This window comes from Sciurus carolinensis, chromosome 8 (genome assembly GCF_902686445.1).
Source record: "Sciurus carolinensis chromosome 8, mSciCar1.2, whole genome shotgun sequence".
Lineage (NCBI taxonomy): Eukaryota > Metazoa > Chordata > Mammalia > Rodentia > Sciuridae > Sciurus > Sciurus carolinensis.
The window spans coordinates 5,522,607-5,546,912 of NC_062220.1; the positions used below are offsets into that span (position 1 = coordinate 5,522,607).

A 24,306-nucleotide genomic window follows, 5' to 3' on the forward strand; every position below is an offset into this window, starting at 1 on the left:
CTGAGTGCACGCTTAACTGGACCCCATCGCTGGGCTATCGCGTACGCCTTCACGGAGACTGGACACTGACCGTGAACATGACCACTTCCATCATCTCATGGGGACAGATGGGGATACGTGTGGTGAGGGGAAGCCACGCACTGAGGGGTGGGATGTCGCAGGCCCTTCTATTCAGGGTAACATCAGCGTCAGTTAGTTACAAAGAAGCACCTAAAGGAAGAGGATCACAAACTGCCTTGGGAATGAGTCTCTGAGTCACACTAACCCTCCTCCACCCTTCCTTCTGTCTCCCTCTGAGGCCACACTGTGCCTAGGATACTCGTTTTGCATGAAATCACTCCAGACCTTCACAGCTTCTGACCCAGTTGTTATTCTGTCCCTGGAACTGAGCCATCGGAGGAGGTGGGGGAGTCTTATAAAGAGCTCTGGTCCAGGAGTGTGCCTGGACCTGAGTGCTGGGACCTGCTCGCCGCTGTCTGGTTGCCTGGCAACAGGCAAAGGCTCATACCACCCCTCAGTGTCTTCCTCTACAGTCGAGGATGACGCCACTCTCCAACACGCGGGTTGCTATAAGGACCAAATGAGTGCTGTGGCTGTGGCTCAGTGGTAGAGGCTCGCCTAGCACGTGTGAGGCCCTGGGTTTGATCCTCGGCACCCCATAAAAATTGATAAATAATATAAAGGTATTGTGTCCATCTATAACAACGACTACAAAAATACATATATGAAAGACCAAATGAGGCCACAAGTGGGAGATTTAAGAAAGGCACAAATGTCAGATTAGTGATGGTTCTGTTGTTAATGCCAGTGGTGTGTGTATGTGTGTGAGAGAGAGACTTTTGGCTTTTGCCTGGATATCTAAAGACAGGTAGGGGGGAGGAATTCAATGAGCTGATTTTAAGGTTAGCTTATGTCTTAGGAGTTTCCTCTAAACCCAGGGCTGTTCTCTTTTGTCTGAATGTATTCCTGACAGGCGACTTATGCATCCAAACCTTGAAAGTTAACTTTCACCAGAGACCCTGATGATCAGCTCAGAACCCGTGGTCGAGGTCCGCACTGCAGGCCGGTGAAGTGCACAGCGCTAAGGCTGCGTCTGGACGGACATCACGCCTTCTGTATCTAGGTGTCTTGACACGGCCCGGGGGAATGCCCTCCCAGGTCCCGAGGGCCTGGCTGGCAGCTGAGGGGGTGGGTGGCGGCGGCAGCAGCAGCCAGGGAGTCGAGAATTCCAAACAGGGCCGCTCCAGGAGCCTGGGCCTTCCAGACCACAGACTAGCAGAGAGTCCAGGGCCCGAGCAGTCCACAAGCCAGCGGACTCTTTGCCATGTCTGCAGGCCCTCCATGTGCAGTGCTTGGTGGTAGTCATTGGGAGATGAGAGCCTGGGTTAGGACGTGGAATGCCAGCAGGGGAGCGTCCAGCAAAGCTGGTCACTGTGCCAGGAGGTCCCTGCCAAGCTGCTTGACCAAGCAGGCTAGTGTAGTGCCCAGGAGAGGCCACCATACTGACCATTCCGTCTATGCTTTCATAAGCTCGTTCTGGTCAGAAATGGCTGCCCAGCACCTGTAGCAGCTCCCTTGAGTGCTTGAGGTGAGGGCTTCCTGGGCTCAGCTCTTTCTAGGTCGTCTTGCCATGAATCACTGACCTCTGGCCTCAGTGGCTGGAACATTGTGCTTCTTGGGGTCTTCGTCCGTCTGGGTGAGGAACAAGTGTTTGTGGAAAGTCTTGGTCTGTGAATGCCGCCACTGAGCAAAAGGCAGGGGTGGTAATTACTGAACCCAAAGAGGAATGTGCTCATTAAACCCCGGATTAGAGGCCCAGCGGCTCCCCCTTATCACCCAGCCAGCTGCAGCCACTCGGGGCCTGGTGGTTGACTGGCCCAGCAGCACACTCTGCAGCCCCCCACACGGGCACCTGGGGTTGGGGGCGCTCAGTCCAGAAGCTGATTTGAGCGTGGAGTGATTGTTGAAAGACGTCGGGAGCCTGCTGCAGGTCAGGCCCAGGGCCACACAGTGACTGGCTCTCCCCTTGTCCCTGATGGAGCGGAGGTCCAGGGAGAGAAGCAGACTGTAGAAGCTGGTCCCAGAGTGCCAGGGCCCTGCGACAGGGCCACTCTAAGGCACTGGGACGCAGGCGGGAGAGGGATGGGCTCTGCCAGAGGGCGGGTCCCAGCCAGAGTTGATATTTGAACTGAAATTTGCATGACACACGAGAGAGCTCTCTGAACCAGCATTTAGGGATGGGCATGGGGCAGAAGGAGCAAGAGCCAAGCCCAGAGGAGGGACAGGTCTGCAGTGTTCGGAGGGTGGCAGCCGCAGGGCATTCATACATTGTCGTGTGCCGGGCTTATGCTAGGGCTGGGGTGTGAGGTCAGATTGTCCCTAGTGAAGTGGGTCAGCTCCCTGGGAGGGAGCGGATGGTCCCTGAGAGTACCTGTAGATGAGGAGTCAAGATGGTATTCCAAACATTCTGCCTGGGCTGTTGTGCAAAGAGGACATGGGTGCAGACTACTTCAGAAATAAGGCTGTGGAGGTCAGCAATCCATAGAACCTGGATCAGGGCCTGCAGGGTGCCTTTCCACGGCTGACCCAGAGAATCCCCATGGGAACCTGGTGACTGTCCACCAGACAGAGCCTGGACAAATGCTTTGATGCACAACGAACTAACCAACCTCACTTCTGCAACCCGACCCAGGCTCCCCAGGTGATCCCAACGTGCAGGCAGAGCTGAGCCGCTGAAATAAAGGCCTCCAGGAGCACTGAGCGTAGAAGCCGTGCCAGCCCACCAGTGCATTCTCGTCTGTCAGGCCTGGAGGCCACGCCAGCCCTGTAGCAGAGTCTCTGGGGCTTAGGAGTACAGCTGTCTCGCATTTCCAGGTATTACTTTCAAACAGACTTGGAGAATAGACGGAAACAGGAAAAGCCAAAAGGCCTAGGGAACAACTAGTCGACCCAAGAGAACTGGGTGAGAGAGAGCAGGTCCCGAACCCCAGGCACAGAGAAAGTGCACAGAAAACTACAAAATATTGCTGAAGAAAATGAAAGAAGACATAAATAAATGGAAATGCATCCCATGTTCATGGATTGGAAGACTGTCATTAAGAAGTCAGCAGTACTGAAAGCAATCTACAAAATTGGTGCAATCCATATCAAAATCCCAGTTTTTTTTTTTTTCAAAAATAACTTCATAGAATATTTCAAGGGATCCCAAATAGCCAAAACAATCTTGAAACACAAGAAAAGAACAAAACTGGAGATCGCACACATCCTGATTTCAAATTTATCACAGATTTACAGTAACAAAAAATAGTATGGTACTGGCATAAAAAAAACAGACATATAGACCAATGGAACTGGATAGAGTTCAGAAATAAACCCTGATATTGATGGTCAAATGATTTTTGGCAATGGTGCTATCCATGTGCAGAAAAAGAAAGCTACATCCTTGTGTTATACTGTATACAAAAATGAACCCAAAATGGATCAATGCCCTAAATGTAATTTAGGAAAAAGACATGGGGTGGGGACCGGGGATGTGACTCTGTGGAAGACTACTTGCCTGACATGCATGAATAAGGCCATGGGTTCAATATCCAACACAAAACAAAACAAAGAAATAAAAGAAAAATACACACGGGAAATGTCTCATGACTTTAGATTTGGCATTAATTTCATGAATGCAACAACATAAGCCCAGGCAACAAAAGAAATAATAGATAAATACATCAAAGTAAAGACTTCTCTGCATCAAAAGACAGCAGAATGAAAAGACTACCTGTAGAATAAGAAAATGTATGCAAATCATTTATTGATAAATGGTTAAGGTCCAGAATACATAGAGAACTCCTACAAATCATATAAATAAAATAGCCCTATTTTAAAAACGGGCAAAAGCATTTCTCCAAAGATCGTAGATGGTCAATAAACCACACAGAGATGCATACATCATTATTCATCAGGGAAATGTGAATAAGTATAATGAGATACCATCTCACTCCTCTTAGGATGGCTACCATCAGAAGCGTCAGAAGATAAGTACTGGTTAGAATGTGGAGAAATTGGAACCCTAGTGCACTGTGGGAAAAGTAAAATGGCAAACAGTAAAAAGTAAAAAGAAAACAGTACAGCAGTTCCTCAAAACATCTTAAATAGCGCTACCCAATGTCTAAGAGTTCCACTTCTGGGTATTTACCCAAAAGAACTCAAAGCTGGGTCATAAAGAGGTACTCGTGACCTGTCCTGTGAACTTATGAGGGATGCCATTACCCAGGGCCAAGCACTGGGCAACTTAAATGATGGAACTCACTTTCTCACAGATCTGGAGGCTGGAAGCCTGAGGTCAAGGTGTGGGCAGGGTTGGGTCCTCCTGAGGCCTCTCTCCTGGCTTACAGATGCCATTACCTCCCTGGGTCTTCACACGGTGGCATGTCTGCATCCTAATATCCTCTTCTTACAAGGATACCAGTCCTGTTGGATTAGGGCCCACCCTAATGATCTCATTTTAACTCAGTTGTCCCCTTAAAGACCCTGTCTCCAAATGCATTCACATTCTGAGGTCCTAGAGGTTAGGATTTCAACATACGGATTTTGGGTGGCGGAGGGGGACACGGCTCAGCCCGTAACACTCAGGTTCACAGCAGCATGATTTACAGTAGCCAAAGGGTGGAAGCAACCCAAGCGGCCACCAGCTGATGACTGATAAGAAAGTGTGGTCTGTAAATGCAGCGGAGAGGCAGTCGGCCTGAGGAGGGGGACTTCTGACACGCGTTCCTGCCTGCCTGGCTGGACGGCCAAGCCTCCTGCTAAGTGGAGAAGAGCAGTCACAGGAGGACAGTTCACTCACAGGAAGGACCCAGAATGTCACATTTGTAGAGACAAACGGTGGGCCGGTGGCCGCCGGGCCGGGAGAGGAGCGGGGTTAGTGTTTCCCGGGAAGAGAGCTTCTGTGTGGGAAGGCGGAAGGTCTGGGAGTGGACCGGTAGGGCGCACAGCTGTGGGGCGAGTGTCCTGGACACCACTCCGCGGTACCCCAACCCCACTGAGACTCAGGCGGGTGTGGCTCCGCGAACAGCACCAGCCCTGGGTTGGGTCCCCAGCACCGAAACCCCCCCAAAAGCCTAGGTGATGAATTTCATTGTGTGCTCGTCACAGTTAAATATGTGAGTATAAGTATAAAAGAAATAAGTATAAAAGAAAGGACAAGGACGCCGTTTCCTGGCCTGGGGGCGGTCCCTCCGTCCCCGGTCTCCTTCCCCTCCCTGGGCGCTGGGCGGTGATGGCTGCTCCTGGAAGCTTGGCCTGAAGTCCCGCTAGGGACGTGGGGAGCGGGAGCACTTCCTCCTCTTGCCCCGGGCCGTCCACGTCCCTCTGTCGCCACTGGCCCTCAGGAGGGCTGGGGGGAGACCCCTACGAGGAGCTGCTCTGCTCTTGCTGACCGGCGCCTCTCTCCCCCAGGACCTGAGCTCCTTCGCCATGCCGCTCCTGGACGGAGACCTGGAGAGTTCCGAGAAGCACTCCTCCCGGAAGGTAAGCCTCTCCCGGGCTCTCCGGGCATGCTGGCTGGCCGAGGCCCCTGGTGTGCGCCAAGCTCCCCTCCTCTTCTCCCGGCTGGGCCCATGCAGCCACCAGCCTCCCCACCAGGGGAGAAAGGGGATGGCTGGCAGTGAGCCAAGCACTGGGCACAGGTAGCATGGAGGTCGAAAGCCTCCAGAAGGTCGAGGTTTGGGAGTGTCCTCCCACTGAGCCCTGGGCTTGGGTGCTGTCCCCAGGGCTTTCTTCCCGTCTCCCTCTCCTGTTCCCATCGTTAGCATGGCGCTGCCCTCTCCTCTGCTCTTTCTCTCGCATCAGGAAACCACTCTCCCAGGCTGCTGGCCGTGTGGGGTCAGGCAGCTAAGGGGTGCCAAGCGAGGGGCTGGGGAGGCCATGGCCAGGTCGGGGGCGGTCAAGGCAGCCTGCCTGGTTTTCCTGCAGCCAGAAGCTGAAGGTGGACTGAGGGCTGTGTGGGGCACCCTCCCTGGGCCCCCTGTCCCCACAGACCCTGGGCAGGGGTCTGCAGGGGGCCTGGCGGGGGTGCTCCTGCAGGGTCTGGGCGCAGGCTGGGTGCTTGCCAGCCTGGGAACAGGGCAGGAATTCCAATACTGGAAAAAGCGAATCTATTCTCTAAGCATTTTGAATTACATACGATTGAATCAACAAATTGGCTCAGGCCTGTGGGGCTCGGTTGGCATCAGCTCGCGGCCCGGCCCTGCCCTGCCCTGATAGAGCCAGCAACCTTAAGAGCAGTGATTGTGGCCTCGCCAAAAAAGACCGCCAGAGCACAGCCTCAGGCCTCCGCCAGGGGAGGAGCTGGGGTGGCAGGAGGCAGCCAGCAAGCGCAGGGCCCCGGAGGCTGGGTCGTCCTCCTCACCGGTTCTACAGGCCCTTCCCTTCCATGAAAACCCGAGGAAGGGTCTGCAGCAGAGAGGCCCTGAGAGCTGGGGCGTCCCTCTGGCCCACCAGGCCCCTTTGGTGACTCTCGAGGTCCAGAGTGAAGCCCCGGTCAGGGGGATGGCAGCTGAGCAGGGAAGGCCCTGGAAGGTGCTGCTCCCTCCCCCTGATGTTTCCCGGGAACTTTGCTGGACCCTGGTGGTGATGTTGGGTGGTGGCTGTAGGATGAGGACCTGACCCGCCCCTGTGCTGGCTGGGGAGGGGCCGCAGCTCACCAGAGCAGGCCCATAGGTACCCAGGGAGCGGGCAAGGGGACTGAGGCAGGGGACAGGCTGACGCAGGACCCAGAGCCTCTCCAGGGAGGCTTTCCATCTCGCAGAGCAGCCTCTCCCTGCCTCTTCAGCCTCCTGGTACAGCCTCGGTCAGGCCCAGAGGGCAGCGTCGGTGCTGATGCCAAGCGGAGAGGGAGGAAAGCCAGGCTGTCACCTTGCGGGACGTTGCCAGGGTGCTGGCTCCTCGCTCGCGGCCCACCCCAGCCGTCCCCAGAGTCCTTCCCCCGACCCTGGGACGACGGCAGGGTCACTCCGTCTGACTCCAGGAACCTGGGATTCACACGACCACGAGGCCAGCCTTTTTTGGTAGCCAGAGCAAGGAGACTGCTGACCTAGAGTCATTTCCAAATTGCCTGGGAAGAGCTGCCTCTTCCCTTGCCTGTTTCTGTCCCTTCGTGTTGGTGACCCAGTTCAAAATGAAAATACCCCCGAGAAGGAGACGTGGTAAGATTCCTATGGAAGGCCAACCCTTGCTGAGGATGCAGTGGGGAGGCCCAGGGCAGATGGAGGCCCGCTTCTGAGTTCTCACAGCGGGAGAAGGTAAGGAGGGGTAGGCTGTGGTCCCTAGGAGGAGAAGTTGGGGACAAGAGGAGGACAGGGGCAGTGGAGGCTGTGGCATCTGCACCCAGGGACCGCATTGGATTTATGGCCTGCCCCTTGTTAAGGGCCCCAGTCTCTTATAATGTGAAATAGGGGCAAACGTGATATGATCACATTTATTTCGTTTTCTTTTCTTTTTTTCTGGTACCAAGGATTGAACTCAGGGGCACTTGACCACTGAACCATATCCCTAGCCCTATTTTATATTTTTTTTAGAGACAGGTTCTCACTGAGTTGCTTAGCACCTCACTTTTGCTAAGGCTGGCTTTGAACTCACAATCCTCCTGCCTCAGCCTCCTGAGCCATTGGAATTATAGGTGTGCACCCCATCTATATGATCACATTTCTTACTTTGTTTCAATTAACTCCAACTCTGTATCACCATCACATGAGGTTGATAGGAAATGTTCATCTCCATTATTCCTAGGACTTCCTTCCTAGGCTTGTGCAAAGGTCCTGGGGTTCCACACAGCATATACACGTATGACCTTAGAGGAGGAAACTGGACCTCAGAATGATGGAAAGACCTTGCTTCAGTCATAGTATGGCTTCAAAATGGAGCCAGGCCAGAGTCCAGGTTGTTTGATGCCCAGACCAGTGTATTTATCCCCTATCTGGATTCCTGAACCTCAGGCTGTTGGGACAGGCCATTCAGGGAGGTATCCTAAGTTGGACAGGTCCCACTTCAATGCTTCTTACCCTCTTCTGCTTGTCTCTGCATCTTTGTGCCCACGACCTAGACCCCCAGCCTCCTGGGGAATCCTTCCCTCTTTGGCAGTGGTGACTGGAAAGGCCAAGTATCCAATTGGCAGCCCCCAAAATGGATGGGTGCATCCGGCTTTGCTGTCCCCCCAGGCTTGTCTGCTGCCCCTTCAGGACCATTCAGTTCTGCTGCTATCCCTGGTCAGCCAGCCGGCCTGGCTCCAGGACGTCCATTCTGTGAGGGTCCCCGCTGTCTGTGCCTTGCTCTGGGACCACGGTTGGCTCCTCTGTTCACCACTTCCACCACCCACCCTGTGTGTGGCCCTGAGCCTGTCTCCGGTGGGCCAGCGGGGGTGGTGGCTGTGCCCACCTTGAGCTCTGAGGACTGAATGGATCGCAGCTTACACCCGGCAGGTGGCAGGTGCCTGAAGGGCAGGTTGGGGTGCAGACAGACGCAGGACACACGTCCTGGGCTCACTCAGGGAACCTCTCGCTGGGCAGGCTGTGGCCACCTTGGCTCTTGAACCCACTGCTGGCTGTGGGGGCTCCTCTCCCTGAGAAGACCAGTGCCCCTCTGGGCCCACTGGGACCCAGGACTCAGGGTGCCCTGCTCCACCTTCAGCTCCCCAGAGACCGAGCAGCTGGACACGCCCCTGGCTCCAGGGCCCGGCCTCCGCGTGCCTCTGGGGTGGCCTCGACTCCCAGCCTGAGACGTCCCTTTCTCCTGCTCCCTTCCTCTGCCCCAAGCTCCATCCCAAGAGGTGTGGTCTGTCCTGTCTGGTCAGTCCCTCCCGGACAGTCCTGAAGCTGGCCCTCGCTGGGCCTCTCGGGCTCGCGCCTGCCGCTTCCTGCTCCCTGGGGTGGGAGGGAGGCACAGCTGAGCGCATCAGGGTGGCTGGCCTGTCCCCAGCTTTCTCCCTGCGGCTACATGACAAATGGCCAGGCTGTGAGGCTCTGCCCTGCCTGGCAGAGGCCCGAGTGTCCGCTCCCCATTAGCGCTAGACACACAGGGAGGCTCCCACACCCGGGAAGCGTCCAGTCCCCTCTCTGGAGACCAGTGGCAAGGGCCAAGCCATCCGCGGTGGCTTCAGCAGGCCGGGCTGCTGCACCTGCCCACCCCTGCAGGAAGCAAGGCCTCTCCCCAGGCCCGGTTCTCACACTGGTGAGGGAGGCCGCTCTGCTTGTCGGTCCCCACAGGAGAGGCTGGGGGGGCCTGGCCTCCACTGTGATGGGCCAGTTCCAGGCCAGCGTGGAAGGCCACTTGCTGGGGCTCCCTCCTGAGGCGGAGTTCCTGGCCCCAGGGCCTAGAGCTCTGAATCCAGAATGGAATCCCGTTCAGCGGGATCTCAGGGTCCCCCCTACCCGTCACATAAGGGTCAAGCTGACGTTCAGTGCCCCTATCTCAGAGTCCCCCTCTGTCCCCTCATCCTCCTGGCTCCACCTCAGCCTTGCCCACTGGCCGTCCAAGCCACCCAGCCTCGGGGTCTTCTCTGACCAGGGCTGTGTTTGGTCATTTGCTCCCCTGGACAGTCCCTCATCTGCCTCATGTTTATGGGTCAGACCGCCATGCTCCATGATGAGGCCCCACTTCCCTGTCCATCTTTGTCCCCTCCCTAGAGCCGGGTGCTGGCACTTGCTCAGTGCCCCCACCTTCCCGGCAGAGTCCCTGGGCGTTGCCAGGACCCAGGTGAGCAGGACACGGTGGGCGAGCTGGTCTTCAGGGGTCCCCGGCGTGACCCTCCCTGGCCCGCTGGCGTGACCTGGACTCGGCCTCCTCCCCGCATCTCCAGCGGCGGCTGCGGCGTGAGGGGAGGCTGCAGGCCCCAGGTCAGACTCCCGCGGCCAACTTTGTGAGCCTGCTCCCGGCCAGCACCTTCCCTGGCGTGGGGCTTGGGGGTACAGTGACAGTGAGCGGGACAGAGCGGGGCTGCAGAAGGTCCACCAGCTACAGTGAGCTGGACAGGGCGGGCTGCAGAAGGTCCACCAGCTACAGTGAGCTGGACAGGGCGGGCTGCAGAAGGTCCACCAGCTACAGTGAGCTGGACAGGGCGGGCTGCAGAAGGTCCACCAGCTACAGTGAGCTGGACAGGGCGGGCTGCAGAAGGTCCACCAGCTACAGTGAGCTGGACAGGGCGGGCTGCAGAAGGTCCACCAGCTAGCTGCACCACTGCCTGGCTGGGCGCTGGTGGCTTCCCCGAGACGAGGAGCCGGCCAGGACGGCCTCGGGCACCTTCCCCAACCCACTCGCTCCTCTTCCGGCCTCCGAGCCCCTCTCTATCCGAGCGTCCACGTCACCACGTTGCTGCATAGGTACTCAGGGTGCCAGGATGGGTGCCGCCTGCCTGGCTGTGCCAGCCCTCGAGGTCTAGGCCCCCGTGAAAGCAGGCCTGGCATCCATGGTACACAGGAGGGCGAGCTGAGAAGGCTCCGGGCTCGTCTGTCCACCCACACTGCTAGGACTGAGCGGCACTTGAACTCAGGTCTCACCCCCATCCTGACTGGTCACATCACCTTGTTGTAGGGTCGTCCTCAGTTCCCTGCATGTGTGTCCCCACTGCGATGAGGGTCCTCCAGCCGCCTCTCACGGCTCCCTGCCGCACGCCCACCCACCACTGAAGAGCTTCTCGTTTTTAAAACGTATCCTCAGCCCCATAGGTGGGTGGAGAGCGGCCAGGCCAAATGCCCTGCAGACAGGTAGTGGGACTTACTCCCATATTAAACAGTCGAAGAAAGAAAAACGTGCTCTGCTCAGGATGAGGTTGGCCGGGTCCTGTGGTCCTGCGGGTGGACGCCTCTGCCCCGGAAGCCATCAGGAAGGCGTGGGCACTGAGCTGGACGCCACACCTCACGTGCTGACGGCTCTTCAGTCAGCTGGAGAATCTCGGGAGGTTGGACCCTCTGGGGTTGGTGGTCCCTGGAGGTGGCGTCTCCACAGGGCACTGGGTCCTTCCAGGAGTCACAGGTGCTGAGTTTGGGGAGCCCTCTCGTGGTGGGAGACCCTCCTGGGGCCCTGGGCCTGAGCGGGCGCTCAGAGCCACCTCCCAGCACGGCTCTGGTGCCCAGAGCGCAGCGGCTCCAGGGCTCATTCTTGCCCTGCCGAGCCTGGGACAGGACTTTCCTTTCCCGTTGCTGAACTGCGGAGTGTGGGGTGCTGTGCTCTCCAGTGTCCCCAGCTCACAAGGGACTGGACAGCAGCAGCCTGGTGACCGCAGGCGAGGTGCTGTGCTGAGTCACGCTGGATACAGGCTGTCCTCATTCCACAGATGAGGAAACCAAGGCAGCCAGGCTGAGGAACTGGCCCAGGTGGCACCACAGGGGGCGCTGGGGTCTGCCTGGCCGCTGGACGGCAGGGCGCGCGCTCCTGCCCCACCCAGCAGGATCCCTGAACGGTCCTCGGAGGCTGCAAGCTGTGTGTCTCGGCGTAGGGTCAGAGTCCGATCGTTTTTCAAACCACGGTGACAATTTTAAGGCCACGGTGGAGCGAGGCCCTCAGTTGGGGCCTTGTCAGCCTCTCCCTCACCTGTGAGCACACTCGGTCATTCAGAAGCCACGCAGGTTGCGGTGAGCTCAGCGGCTCCCAGCACCACGGGCCCAGCTGCAGCTCCAGGCCCACTCCATCCTGGAGGCTGGGGACCGGTGCTTCCTCCTGAGGCTGCCTGGGCACTTTGGCCTTGAGAAGAACAGACAGGCCCCTGCGAGCAGAGGCCAGGGGAGGCCTGCGGACCGTCTGGGCGGGAGCCGCTTCACTTGGCGCCCTCTCCACTGCCGTCCTCCCTCCTCTCTGGGCCTCCAGGGGTCACCGTGACCTGCTGCCCCGCCTGGGTGGGCCATCCTGTCAGGTGCCGACCTCCACACGGCTCAGTGGCCGCCTCTGTAGAAGGGCCTGGAACTTTCCTCTGCAGCTCAGTAGGAAGAGATGGTGATGGCAGCCCTGGCCCGGGGCGAGGAGCCAGGAAGCCCGGGTGACCTCCTCCTCTGTCCTTCTGCAGGTGGACAGCCCCTTCAGCTCGGGCAGCCCCTCCAGAGGGCTCTTCTCCAGAGGACCCCAGCCCCGGCCCTCCAGCCCTGTGTCTGCTCCTGTGAGGCCCAAGACCAGCCCCGGCTCTCCCAAGACCGTGTTCCCGTTCTCCTGCCAGGAGTCCCCGCCGCGCTCCCCGCGCCGCATGAGCTTCAGCGGGATCTTCCGCTCCTCCTCCAAAGAGTCTTCCCCCAACTCCAACCCGTCCACCTCGCCTGGAGGCATCAGGTTTTTCTCCCGCTCCAGAAAAAGTAAGACCTGGATGCCGAGGTTCGGTGGGTGCGGGGCTGCGGGCGGACGTCACCAGAGCCACCGGGGCTCTGGGTCTGGGTGCACACATGCGTGTCCGCCCCAGCGGTCTTCCTTCAGGACGTGCGCACGCCGTCGTTTTCCGGGGACACTCACCTTGCGGGGCGGCTGCTCTGGGGTTAGCGGGAAACACCCGAGGCTCACGGCCTGACTTGTAAGGACAGAGGTTGCCTTCAGCCTTCTCTGACTGCGGGGCTGGGGCTCTGAGGCTGGCCCGTGTCCGGGGCCAGAAGTCTGCGCTAGGGCTCCCACCCCGTGAGGTCTGATACTGGGGGGCTTTGGACCCGCTTCTCGTGGATCCTGACTTTTTCGGTTTGGTGCTCTGGGAGACAGGGATGGATTCGCTAGAGAAACAGGAAGGAAATGCGTGTGTTGGAGAGAGTCCCTTCAGCACGGGAGTATGAGTGAACAGAAGGTAGACTGCTCTCGCTCCAGCGGCCTGGGGTGGGCCGTCCCTAGTCAGGTGCGGATCACAACACAGAAAGTACAAGGTCATTGGCCAGGAGGATGGAGCTGGTCTCCTCCGCCCCTGTTCCTGCTCCTCCCAGGTCCTTCTGCTCACTGAGAACACCGGCACTCGGGCGGGCATTGCGTGGAGAATGAACTTGCCCCCAAGCACCGGTGGTGGGGTTCTTCCTCTCGGGGTGGTGGCTGCACTCGGAGGACCAGCCGGCGGGAGCCGTGCTTGCTGAGCAAGGCTGGCTGGAGCCTCAATGCTCCACCTTAGGAGGCAGGGAGGAGGGGTCCCCTCTGTCCTCCACTTGGCGGGCGGCGTGTGGTTTCTAGTGCCCCTGAAGCCACGCGGCAGCTCTGCTGCCTCTTCGCGGACCTCTCTGTGACACAGAGGTGTGGGACCCAGGAGGCCTGACAGCCGGTTCTCCAGGTGCACGTGATGGGGAGTTGGCGGGCGCTCCAAGTACCAGGCCGGGCAGGGAGAGAATGTTCTAGCACTGTGCCACAGTGTGCTAGGGAGCGTTTCCAGCTTCCTGGACAGCATTCCGAAACCCTCACGTGCAGGCCTCCCGTGGTGTCTTTGGGGGGCTGGTTCCAGGGCCACCTGCAGACACTGCAATCCGAGGTGCTCAGGCCCCTTTTATGAAGTAGCAGTGTTTGCGCACACCTACGCACGTCCTCCTGTGTACTCTGGGTCACCTCCAGACGACCAAACACCCAACGGGACGTGAGTGCTGTGCAAATAGCGGCTGTGTCACGTAGGGGCCGTGACCAGGGCCAGCCACGCGGGCTCGCACAGGTACAGTTAAAGAGTTCCGTGGGGTCCTCGGTTGGTTGGGTCACGGATGGAGCCTGTAGGCGGCGTGTCCTCCTGCGCCAGCTCTAGGTGTGGGGACAGCAGCCAGGCCCGTCCGGTGGCCTGCTTCTCAGCAGGGGGCGCCACACCGGCTTGGTTCTGACGGACCAGGTGGATTCTCATCCCTGGTCTGCTGCAAGGAAGCGCCACAGGTGGGGGAGGGGTTAAAACAACAGACACGCATTCTCGACAGTTCCGGAGCCTCGGGTGGGAGATGGAGGTGTGGGCAGGCCGCCCGCCCGCCCTGGTGCTGCTGCCGTCCCAGCACCCCGTGGCCTGTAGACGCGTCACTCAGAGCTCTGCTCCCACCACCTCCTGGTGTTCTCTGTGTCTCTCCTCTTCTTATAGAAGATGGTACTGGATTAAGGGTGACCCTGCCCCAGTGTGGCATCTGTGGCAGCCCCACATTAAGGTTCAGGGAAGGACATGAAGTTTGAGCACTACCCAGTCCCGGGAGAGGCCGGGATCTACAATCACCAGTGAGGGGTGTGGACGGCTGGGGTGGGATGGGCGGCCCGTTAGGTGAGGGACATTTCTAAGGCAGAAAGGCGGGGAGAGGTTGGCGCTGGAGGTCCACGGGAGCCTGCAGGCTGGCGCCAGGGAGCAGGACAGACAGGCAGGTCTGACCTGCACCCTCACCCCAGCAGTGTGAGCTTCCTGTAAGGCGCTGGACATGGGGACGCTGGGGAAGTAGATGCCATAAGCTGTGCAAGGTTCGTTAGCAAATAACCATCCGACCACAATGGTTCTCGGACCCCAGGAGTCCTCCCAAGGAAGGCCAGCAATTTAATATGTATGCAACTAGGAAGTACCGCTAACTTGGTAGCCAGAGATGACCAGGCAGAGGGCACACCAGCTACCTTGTTGGAACAAACTTGGCCAAGCAGCGATGTACCCACACCTGAGGTTTTAAGCAAAAGACCAGGTCAAGCGGCTGACCATCTCCAACTCGGGTGGGGGCAGATCTGAGGGACGGGGCGGAGCTGGAGCAGAAGCACCCCAGAGGGGAGGGAGGCTTGCCAAGTGCCTGCGTGGGTGCCGAGGCCGAGGCCTGGGCTCTGGGTCCCTGCTGCACCCTGGCAATGGCCCCTCTTCCACAGGGACCTGTGCTCCCCGGGAAGACCTCCCTGATGGCCACAGGCACGCAGAGTAGCAGGGTGGGCCGCCCCTGTGCTCCCACAACCAGGGAACCCGAGGTTCCCTGAGGAACCTCGCAGCCTGAGGAGCGCAGGGGCCTCGTTCTCAGGGGACGACCCCGGGCACGTCCAGCACCCCGGGGGGCGAGGGGTGAGGCTGGCCCGGCAGTTGGCCGGGCCTCTGTGCTCCTCAGCCATGCTCCGAAGGCCTTCCTCTGGGCAGGGCTCCACGGTGCGCTCCCGGCTTGTGCCCGCGGTGCAGGCTCTGGGAGGACATGTGCCCTCGGTGGCCTTCCTTCCAGGAACCCAACCCTGCCGCTTCCTTAGCAGGGGCCCCTGCAATCTGGGCCTCGCCCCCAAGGCCTGGTGCAGTTTGTGAACCTCACCAGTCAGGCGGGCGGGCGGGCGGGCAGCTGCCAACGGCACCAGCCTGGGGCGAGGAGCTGGGCCACGTGCACCACACGGGCCTCTCTGTGGGACCCTTGGGGAGTCAGGTGCCACGGCTTCCCCTTTCAGAGTGGACATTGGGTGGGAGGTCGGCCTTGAAGATGGGCTAGACACAGCTTCCCGGGGGCAGGAGTTCACGCTGCCTCTTCCAGTGCAGAATTCTAAAAGGCCCTTCCATGTCCCCGGCCACGCAGAGCTTGTAAGGTCCTTTGCCATCTGCTTAGGTGGCCACCGGAGGGCCCTGGAAGGCTGTGGAATGCCATGAGCTGCTCAGAAGGGCAAGAAGCCATCAGGCTGAGAAGCCCCTTGGGCTGGGTGTGGGACCAGAGCAAGCCTGTCCCGGGGGGGCTGCTGGTGTTGTTGCCCTTGAGCGACCCAGCCCAGCCTACTCCTCCTTTCCCCAGAAGCAGGCACCCACGCCGGCCCGACTCTGAGGAGGTGCAGAGGTCAGGGCTGAACCCAGGGCAGAGTGCGGAACCGGCACCTGGGTCCTCCTCACCGCGAGGGCCCCTGCTCTCCCTCCACCTGGTTTTCAGGAGGCAGGGTGTGCAGCTTGCTTGGGAGGTAGACAGCTTATCTGCTTTTCCAAGGCTTGGAAATCTACCCTTGGATCAAAGCCCCCAGAGAAGGTATTGCTCCCACTGCCCGGGATTGATTTCACAAAACCGAGCCCGCCATCAACTGGGATGGAGGGCTCACAGGTGCCGGCCGCATGACACCCGCCATGCCCATTGCGGGGAGGTCATGAAGACATTGTCCACTACCAGCCTGGTCCTGTCTGGTCCTGAGACCAAGAACGGCTGTGCTGATCAACCGGCCTGTTTTTGTCTGGAGTGGACACTAGTCAGGAAGCGACTCAGTTTCCTGTCTGTGCTTCTGCAAGGAGGCTGGACCCACAGTTGCGAGAAAGGCTCTCGGGCTGCACCACACCTGGGTCTGAGTACGTCTCTGGTCTCCATCCTCTCGGCTTCACCTCCTCCTGCTTAAACAGGGACAGCAATTTGCGGTCAGGATTTGGGTATTTAGAGAATTGAAAAAAAAGAACTGAATGCTCAGGACCCAGGGAAGGAAGCCCAGGGCCCAAGGGCTTCCACAGCAAGTGTGTGGGCGCTCCCATTCCATCCAGAAAGTTCCAGCCTTTGTGTTTCTCCACCCTGTGACCTAAGTCTCCTTGGCAAATGTGGAACCTCGGGTTTTAACAGGCCCCAGGTGACACTGATAGAAGGCTTGGTCAACCTATGTTGATAAAGGTTAGGGAAGGGAAGAGGCAAGAGAGGAGTTCAGATCGTTTCAGGACGGAGAACGAGAAGGGGAAAGCAGGCGATCCGACCCTCGGTCACTCTAAGAACAAGAACGGGACTCCAGATGGAGACCACCGTGCGGACTCCACACTTGCTTCCCTGGTGTTCTCTGCCCAGGGAAGAGAACCCCCCTTGACTCCAGCGGGTCTCGTCGCCTGTGGGCTGCCTCTAGAGAGGCCACCTTACCCGACGCTAACCTCTGGGCCACAGTCCAGCTGCATGTGGGCTCATGGCCAGCCCGGGTTGTCACCAGCTTTTCCAGCCAAGGTGAATGACCCTAGCAAATCAGGACCTCAGCTTTCTGCCTGTTCCTTGAACACAGTGGCCAGTAAATGGCAGCCAAGGGACGGAATCTTCTTGTAAACAGAGCTTCATGGGGGAGAATTGAGGACCCCGGTCATCCTAGCTGGAGCAGACCCCTCACATCAGGCAGACCGACTAGAGGAGAAGCCAGGTTTCTCGACACCGGCATTCACGTGCCCGTGGCCGCACCAGGATGCCGGGTTCTCAGCGGCGGCTTTGAACTCCAGCCCAGGCAGCATGGTCCACAGAGACGCGGCTTCTAGAGGAGACAGGCAGAGCCAGAGCGCGTGGGGCTGGGGGGAGTGGGGCAGTCCTGGCAGGTGACACAGGAGGGTGGTGGCTTCCTCTGGACCCCTCCCCTCCCCCAGGGGCTGAAGCGTGTCCCCGTTGACCTTCGCTCTCCCTGGCAGAGCAGGGCAGCTACCTTTTGTCCTGGTAGATCTGCGCCCTGCTTGGAGGTGGATGGAGGGAGGGCAGGGAGCTGTTCTGGACCTGCTGCTCCCTCGTCTCCAGCATAGCCACCCTGGTGTTCTGGGAGGCTCATTCTGGTCCCTGGTTTGTCCAACAGAACCACACCCAGTGCTTGTCCCCTCCACGACCCCTTGCCCACGGCCAGAGCAGAGTGGAGCAGCTGAGCCAGAGACCATGTGGCCACAAAGTGGAGGGTTTGTCTGACTGGCCCTGCTCTGCTGCCTACGGATTTCTAAGTGGCTGTGTGCAGCAGAAGTTTCCAGGACGGTGGACCTTTATCTTCAGGGTGATCTTGGAGAGCTAAGAGATGAGAAAAGGAAACACTCATCAGTACGCTCATGAAGTGCACATAAGAAGATCAGTTTTTGAAAAAGCAAAACTAATCTTGCACAGTCAGTAAGGCAGGACCTCCAGAGAGGCTTAGTTTCCTGCTTTTAAACTTTGCTCTCTAACCACTGATAACAATTATGAATGAGGCTTGGCGTGTCCTATGTGGTTGTTGGTCATAATTCTTCCAATCTTCAGAGCAACCCTTGAAGTGTACTGGCAAGATGTTTACCACAGTAGAACTGAGGCACAGAGGGGTTAAGTTGTTAACCAAAGGCCACACAGCTAGCAAGTAGTGGGGACAGGATTTGAACTCGGAGGCCTAACTCCCAGATCACTTTTAACCCTGGTGCTGAGACTCTGCTTGAAGGCACTTCGATGTTTCAGCTTTATGATGGTGTGGAAGCCATACACATTCAGTAGAAACCATACTTAGAATCTTGCATGTCGATCTCTTCCTGGGCTGGTGATGTGTGTCCAGTCCTCTCCGGTGAGGTGAACAGCAGGCCAGAGCTCCCAGGAGCCGCGCCTCAGGACAGAAACCAGCAGCGCTCCTCGCGTGGGGGCTGCGAGTGTGGGCGTGTTGGGTAGGTGTGCTAAATGCCTTCTCAACTTGTGATGTTTTCAATTTGCAAAGGACTTCCTGGGACGCGCCGCATGGTAAGGTGAAGAGCATCTGTCTATTTTCTGGTTTCCGTGTCTGTCCAAGGGGAGGGACTTGGTTTCCTTCAAGACTGTTGTCTTCGTGCCCAGAATGGCAGCCCTAGAAGGCACTCGGGACATCCTTCAGATTAACTCATCAGTGGCTTAACCGGCTCTGCAGTGTTTTTAAAAATCTGGCCAATGGTTCCTGTGAATACGAGACCTTGGCTGTTCTGACGAGGTTTGCGTGGGTCACGGAAACCTGACTAAACTCAGAAACAATAAAAAGGAAAGAGAAAATAAAATTGACATCTCGAGAAAACTGCTTTCGCGCAGCCTCCCGCTGCACAAGACGAGACATGAAGAGATCCAGGTGCGAAACGGGAGCTGAACCAGAAGGGGGTGAGGAGCTGGGGCGGGACCAACAGCATTTCTCACACACAGGCACACACAGACCGGCTCACCAGGACGGGCCTGACGCGGGCCTTCTGGAAGAGACAACCTGAGCGTGTCGCACCTCTGCAGGGGCCTCCTGCCCGTGTTCAGAGGCGGACAGGGTGGCCTGAGCAGACCTTGTGCCTCTGGCTCGCAGCAGGGCACAGACAGGGGGCCGAGCAGTTCCCGAGCTCCTCCCTCCAGGTCAGCCCTGGCTTCACCCCGCCGCACTGTGCGGAGTTTGGGGCGCTGCATGTCCAAAATGCCAGCAGGCCTTGGCAAGGCACACCCCTCGCTGGTGCGAGTGATGGGAGTCTCCTCGGAGAACAGCAGAAACCTACAGAAGGAGTGCTTTCAGCTGCAAGCAAAATGTAACGGCCTGGGTAGAACGAGCCGGGGAGGTCGTGCAGGAGTGAGCTCGCTTTCTCCTCCTACCAGCCCTGCGAGCCCCGCGCAATCAGACGAATCTTAGAGCCTGAGGGGAGGGACAAAGGACAGCCCGCCATCTTGGTAGACACCTGTACATGCTGGGCAGGTGACGTGCTTGCACCTGGGCTTACTTGTCACAGTGACGAGCTCTGGGATTGGCGCCTCTGACGCTGCTTGAATCTTAAGTCAAGGAGCCTGTGGTCACAGTGGTCTAGAAAGGAGCCCCTGCTGTTCCGGGCCTCATGATGCTTTCTGCTGAAGGAAGGGTCCCTTTACTGGCGGACCAGGAGTAAAACCCCCTTCAGTGCCAAGTAGAAGTCTTGGAACCTGAGCCAGGGCCTCCTGGAGACTGGTCAGTGTGTCACATATGCTGATCATAGGTCGGTCCACAAGAAGACCTGCGAGTGCTCAGAGCCTCACTCCTCTGTGGCCAACAGGGGGATGAACCTGGCCTCCATGGTCACCTGCAGGGCCTGTGTGCACTCTGCAGCCGGCTGGTGTGGGGCTTGCTGATGTGTCAGCCCAGCGCCCGGTTCCAAGGCTGGACATCCTTGGCCGATATGGCCAACGTTGCCTTCTTGGGCCACACGTGAGGTTCCCAGGGCTGTGCACACGTACCACAGGCTTGAACCTCCGACGCTGGTGCTCTCCGTCAGTGCTGGAACCAAGGTACCCGGGAGCATGCTCTGAAGGCGTGGGGGAGCTCCCCGTCCATCGCCTCACTTCTGGTGGACACCTAACTTCAATCAGGGCTTCTGTCATCAGGTGGCCTCTCCGCTGAGTACATGCTGCTTCTCTTTCCTCAAAAGGGCCCCAGGCACATGAGCGTGAGAGCCCAGCCTATTCTGAGGGGGCTTCACTTGAAGGCCTTATGCCTTCGACGACCCTGTCTCCAAATAAGGTTGTAGGAAGATGTGTGTGTGTGTGTGAGGGTCACCGTCCCACCCAGTGCTGGGCACAGCCACACCTGAGGCCCCCCTGCTCTGTGACCTTACTTTGACCCATCTGTTCTCCTGTGCGTGAGTGAGGTCTATTCTCACGCCTTCCTCCTAGGTCCATTTCTTGTTTCTCTCTCTCTCTCTCTCTTTTTTTTTTTTTTTTTTTTTGCGGTGCTGGGGATTGAACCCAGGGCCTTGTACTTACAAGGCAAGCACTCTACCAACTGAGCTGTATCCCCGGCCCTCGTGTTTCTCTTAAATGCTGCAAGGCCTGGTGGGAAATTACTCCCCCAACACCACCAGCCCAGCCTGTAGTGATATACTAGGCAACTGCTGGTCACGGTGGGGACCACAGCCCCTCTGCAGAGCTTTGCAGAGTCTGGGGGCCGATGGAAGGTCGGAATACCCTCCCACTCCAGACTTGGTCTTCAGGGTGGGTCTGGATTGGAACAGCCATCCCAGGACTGGAGGGAAGGGCAGGGCTGCAAGCCGAGGCCCTGGGGTACAGGCTGACAGCGGGAGGGAGCCCGCCTGGAGCGTCCAGACTGTCCCTGCAGGAACGTGGAGAAGTGGCATATTGCAGGTGCAAGCGGCAGCAGAGGCCACGTCTGCATGGACGGTGCTGTGGGCATCTGCCACCACTGGTTCTTGCGATCTCACAAGGAGGATTTCATCCAGTCGCACACGGTCCCCAGTGGCGCATGGTCTCAGGCAGGAGCGAATGTGGGGAGTAGAACGAGAGGGGTGTGCAGGCCGCGCCCGGGCCTGCCTTCAGGGAGCCGGGCGTGACCCTCAGAGTGGGCTCTCAGGGGTTCGAATGTTTTGTCCCTGTTCTGTTCTCCTGCTTCCCCTGAAGTGGTTAATTACCCCTTAGCCTTCAGCAAACTTCCTGCCCTGAGGGTCCTGATGACTTAGTCACATGGGTGGTTGCGACATGGGTTCAGTGGTGAAGGAGGGTCCTGGAGACCTGGTCACAAGGGATGTTGGTAATGTGGTCTGGAACTGGTAGTTCCCCTAAGGAGTTATAATTTAACTGTGGCGGGGAGGTCCTGACACATGGGCCCCATTTCCCTGAATCTTGCCTGCTGCGATAAGGTTCTCCATGTTTTCGACCAATAGTTCCCTTCAGGAGCTGTAATTATCTATGTGGTGGGAAAGGCTGGACATTTTGGCTTCCATTTTCCAGATGCTGGCCTCTCAATTTTGCGGCTTGTGGACTTTTCTTCTCTCTCTCCCTTTTTTTTTTTTTTTTTTTTTTTGTGGTGGGGATACTGGGGACTGAACCCAGGGATGATTTACCACAAAACTATTTTTTATTTTTTATTTTTTATTTTTAGGCAGGGTCTTGCTTAGTTGCTGAGGATCCCACTAAATGCTGAGGTTGACCTTAAACTTATCATCTCCTGCCTCAGCCTCCCAGTCTGCTGAGATCAGAGCTGTGCGCCTCCACACACCCACCTGGCTCACGGGTTCTTTTTTGGGTGTGTCTGGTGTCTTCCTGCACATTACTGCCCTTCCTTGTCCTCCCACTGACTGACTAGCCCACCTAGCAGCCTCCCTCGAGTCACATTGGATCCCACACCTCCTTGATGGGGAGAATCCACGAACTGATCCAGGCTGAGGCTGCTGTCCCTCTCGGGAGCCGCGGCCTGTGGACGTGCACATCAGTCACCCACCGTATATTCTTGCTCTGCAGCCCTCTGAGCCCGCACCCACCCAGGCTGGAGCCAGCCCGTCTCCCATCCACTCCGACGCTTATTCTTTCCCTGCCCATTAGTAGCCAGTGATGCTGGCAGGAGGGTGTCGCCTGAGCTCAGTCTCTGAGGACTTTCTCCAGAAGACCCACCTCCACCTGGAAGTAAATCAGCTCAGGGGTAGGAGTCCTTAGGGTCCACGCTTTGTGCCACGGCCAGGGTGACAGAGGTGCTCGGGTCAGGCCGTGCTGCCCGTCCATGAAGGTGGTTTCCCGTGCCTCAGAGCCAGACCCTCCTCTTCCAGTCGTGTGCCCTGCCTGGCTCTCATGTCCCCTGCCGTTAGCTTCTGTTATCTTGGTGTGCTCTCTGTGTCTTTGTCAAGGGCCTTGTCAAGTTCTTCGTGGGCACCAGCAGGCTGGGAAGTGAGTGTGTACACTTTAATTTTCTTGCACGTGATTTTGAAACTCAGCAAGATTCATGGACACAGAGTTGATGGGCTGCTCCCCTTGACCGAGAGTTAAGTCAATTCCCTGAACCAGTGTCACCTTCCATGTGAGTCATTTTAACTTAGAAAACCCAGTTCTCACTTCCCCAGACACTTCTAGGATCCCCCTCTCTTCTTTCATGGGCTCAAGGTTTCCTCTCCAGGTCCCTTCCTGACCCCTCCCCACACCCAATGAGAGAACAAAGTGAGCATCCTGTTCAAATGTCTGTATCCCTGATGGAACCAAAGATCTGTGCTCTGACTTCATCCCCAAGAGTGATCTTCTTGTTGCGACACTGGCTATTTGCAGTCCAGGGGCTCAGCCTCTGGATGAGCAGCCAGCTCCTTCATGCCTGCTCCTGGTTACTTCTCCTGGAGAGGAGTCCTGGAGTCTGACCAGGTGGCTAGGCAAATGGTCAGCACCCATGTGGTGAGCCTGGTTTCACAGGTGTCATGACTGAGCCCAGGGAAGAATGGGGCGTGACCCCCCACACTCACTCCTTGGAGGTATGGTGAGCCCTGTGCCCGTCAAGAGCCAGTTTACACCAGAAACCAGGGAAACTGCTCAGGAAACCAGGCACTCTGGGCACATAGTCTGGGCAATTTACTCTTCCTTCAACAGGAAGGATCAGCAGTTCCTTGCTCTTTGAGAACTCTCCCCAGACCATAATATGCTCTTGGTGAGGGGCCTTCTGTTCTCTTTAAGGTGAGAGTTTCTTTTTGCAGAAAAATCTCTTTGGGCAACTAATGTTAGCCTATCTAAAAAGTCAAGAGGAATGCTGAAGCACGGTAATGAAGCTTCTTTCTTACTAACTGCAAATTCGTTTTATAAATTGGGGGTAGGGAAGTGAGGAAACGTACCTGTGCCGTGGAAAATCAGCTGTGAGAGTACTGGGCTCGCAACCGGCCTCCTCGTCCTGGCCACGAGGCTCCCGACTTGCTTGTTTGCCCTGCGTGTTTGAGGGTCCGCCTGCTGTGAGTCTCCCCGCCCAGGCCACAGGGTCGGGATAGCCAGTGGTCATTCTCCTCACCCTCCTAGTGTGGTGCCGAGTGCAAAATATTTTAGTAGAGAATATTTTTCCGACTTGAATCCTTCTTCCTTTGCAAGACGTGTCATAAGTAAAAAGCCCAGTGCCAGTGAGGACGTGAGAGGACACACTGGCCACCCCAGAGAAGCCACACAAGATGAGTGATTGGCCTGTTCAGTGCATAGCGAGGCCATGAATGATGCCAGGGCCCCGAAGCCAGTGAGGGCTCTGTCCCTTTTTGTCACACCCTGGATGACTGTGTAACCTGGGATGAGATTCAGAACAGAGTGGCCCGTGAGGCCCGAGCTCCTGACCACTAGGGACCCAGTGGGGTTCTGGCCTTAGCTCTGGAGGCTCCGCTGATCCTGGGAGTTTCCTTTCTGAGGTGGCTTTTTCCTGAATAGTGGGACAGTGCATCCCAGCAGGGACAGTGAGGGGAGGTCTCCGGCAGCGGCTGTCTCTGTGCTTTTACTGACCCTGAAGTCCTGGTGCCCCGCGGCTGAGGACCAGCCTTCCCAGCACAGCCCACGGTCTCTTGTCGGCGTAAGAGTCTTAGCAGCCACGGTGCTGCTAGCTTTTCCTTGAACGGCTTTGGCTCAGGGGCTTAGTCTGAGGCCAGCAGAGACCCCACACAGACAGGACCAGCTCCGCTGCTTCTCCTGGACGGGAGCCCGGGCATCCAGGTTGCCTGACACCCGTCTGCTCAGGTGGGAGGTCAGGTGCTAATGATGTCTGGCAGCAGCTGCTCTGACTCACCTGTCCTCAGACAGTCAGCTGAGGTCTGACTTGGAAGGAGTCCAGGGGAAGCCACCCAAGGGCGGTGGGTCCTGAGACACCTTCCGACACCAGGGCAGGAGCAGGGGCCAGTTTCCAGAAAGCGAGCCGTCCTTCCCCGCTCCCTCCCAGCAGCAGCTCTTGCTCCAGGATATCCAGCCACTCTGTGGGAGCTTCTCCTCGTAGCAGGGCTTCCTGTCTCTG

At 57.8% G+C, this 24,306-nt stretch overlaps 1 protein-coding gene across 4 annotated transcripts in view; it reads left to right on the plus strand.

Moving 5' to 3' along the window:
- Prkag2 (protein kinase AMP-activated non-catalytic subunit gamma 2) overlaps positions 1-24,306 on the plus strand; it is a 261,535-nt gene that overhangs the window by 62,714 nt on the left and 174,515 nt on the right. For all 4 annotated transcript variants that reach the window (XM_047560025.1, XM_047560023.1, XM_047560022.1 and 1 more), the window contains exons 2-3: positions 5,452-5,523; positions 12,047-12,326. In XM_047560025.1, the coding sequence (XP_047415981.1) occupies positions 5,452-5,523; positions 12,047-12,326 (352 nt within the window). The remainder of the gene's footprint in view (positions 1-5,451; positions 5,524-12,046; positions 12,327-24,306) is intronic.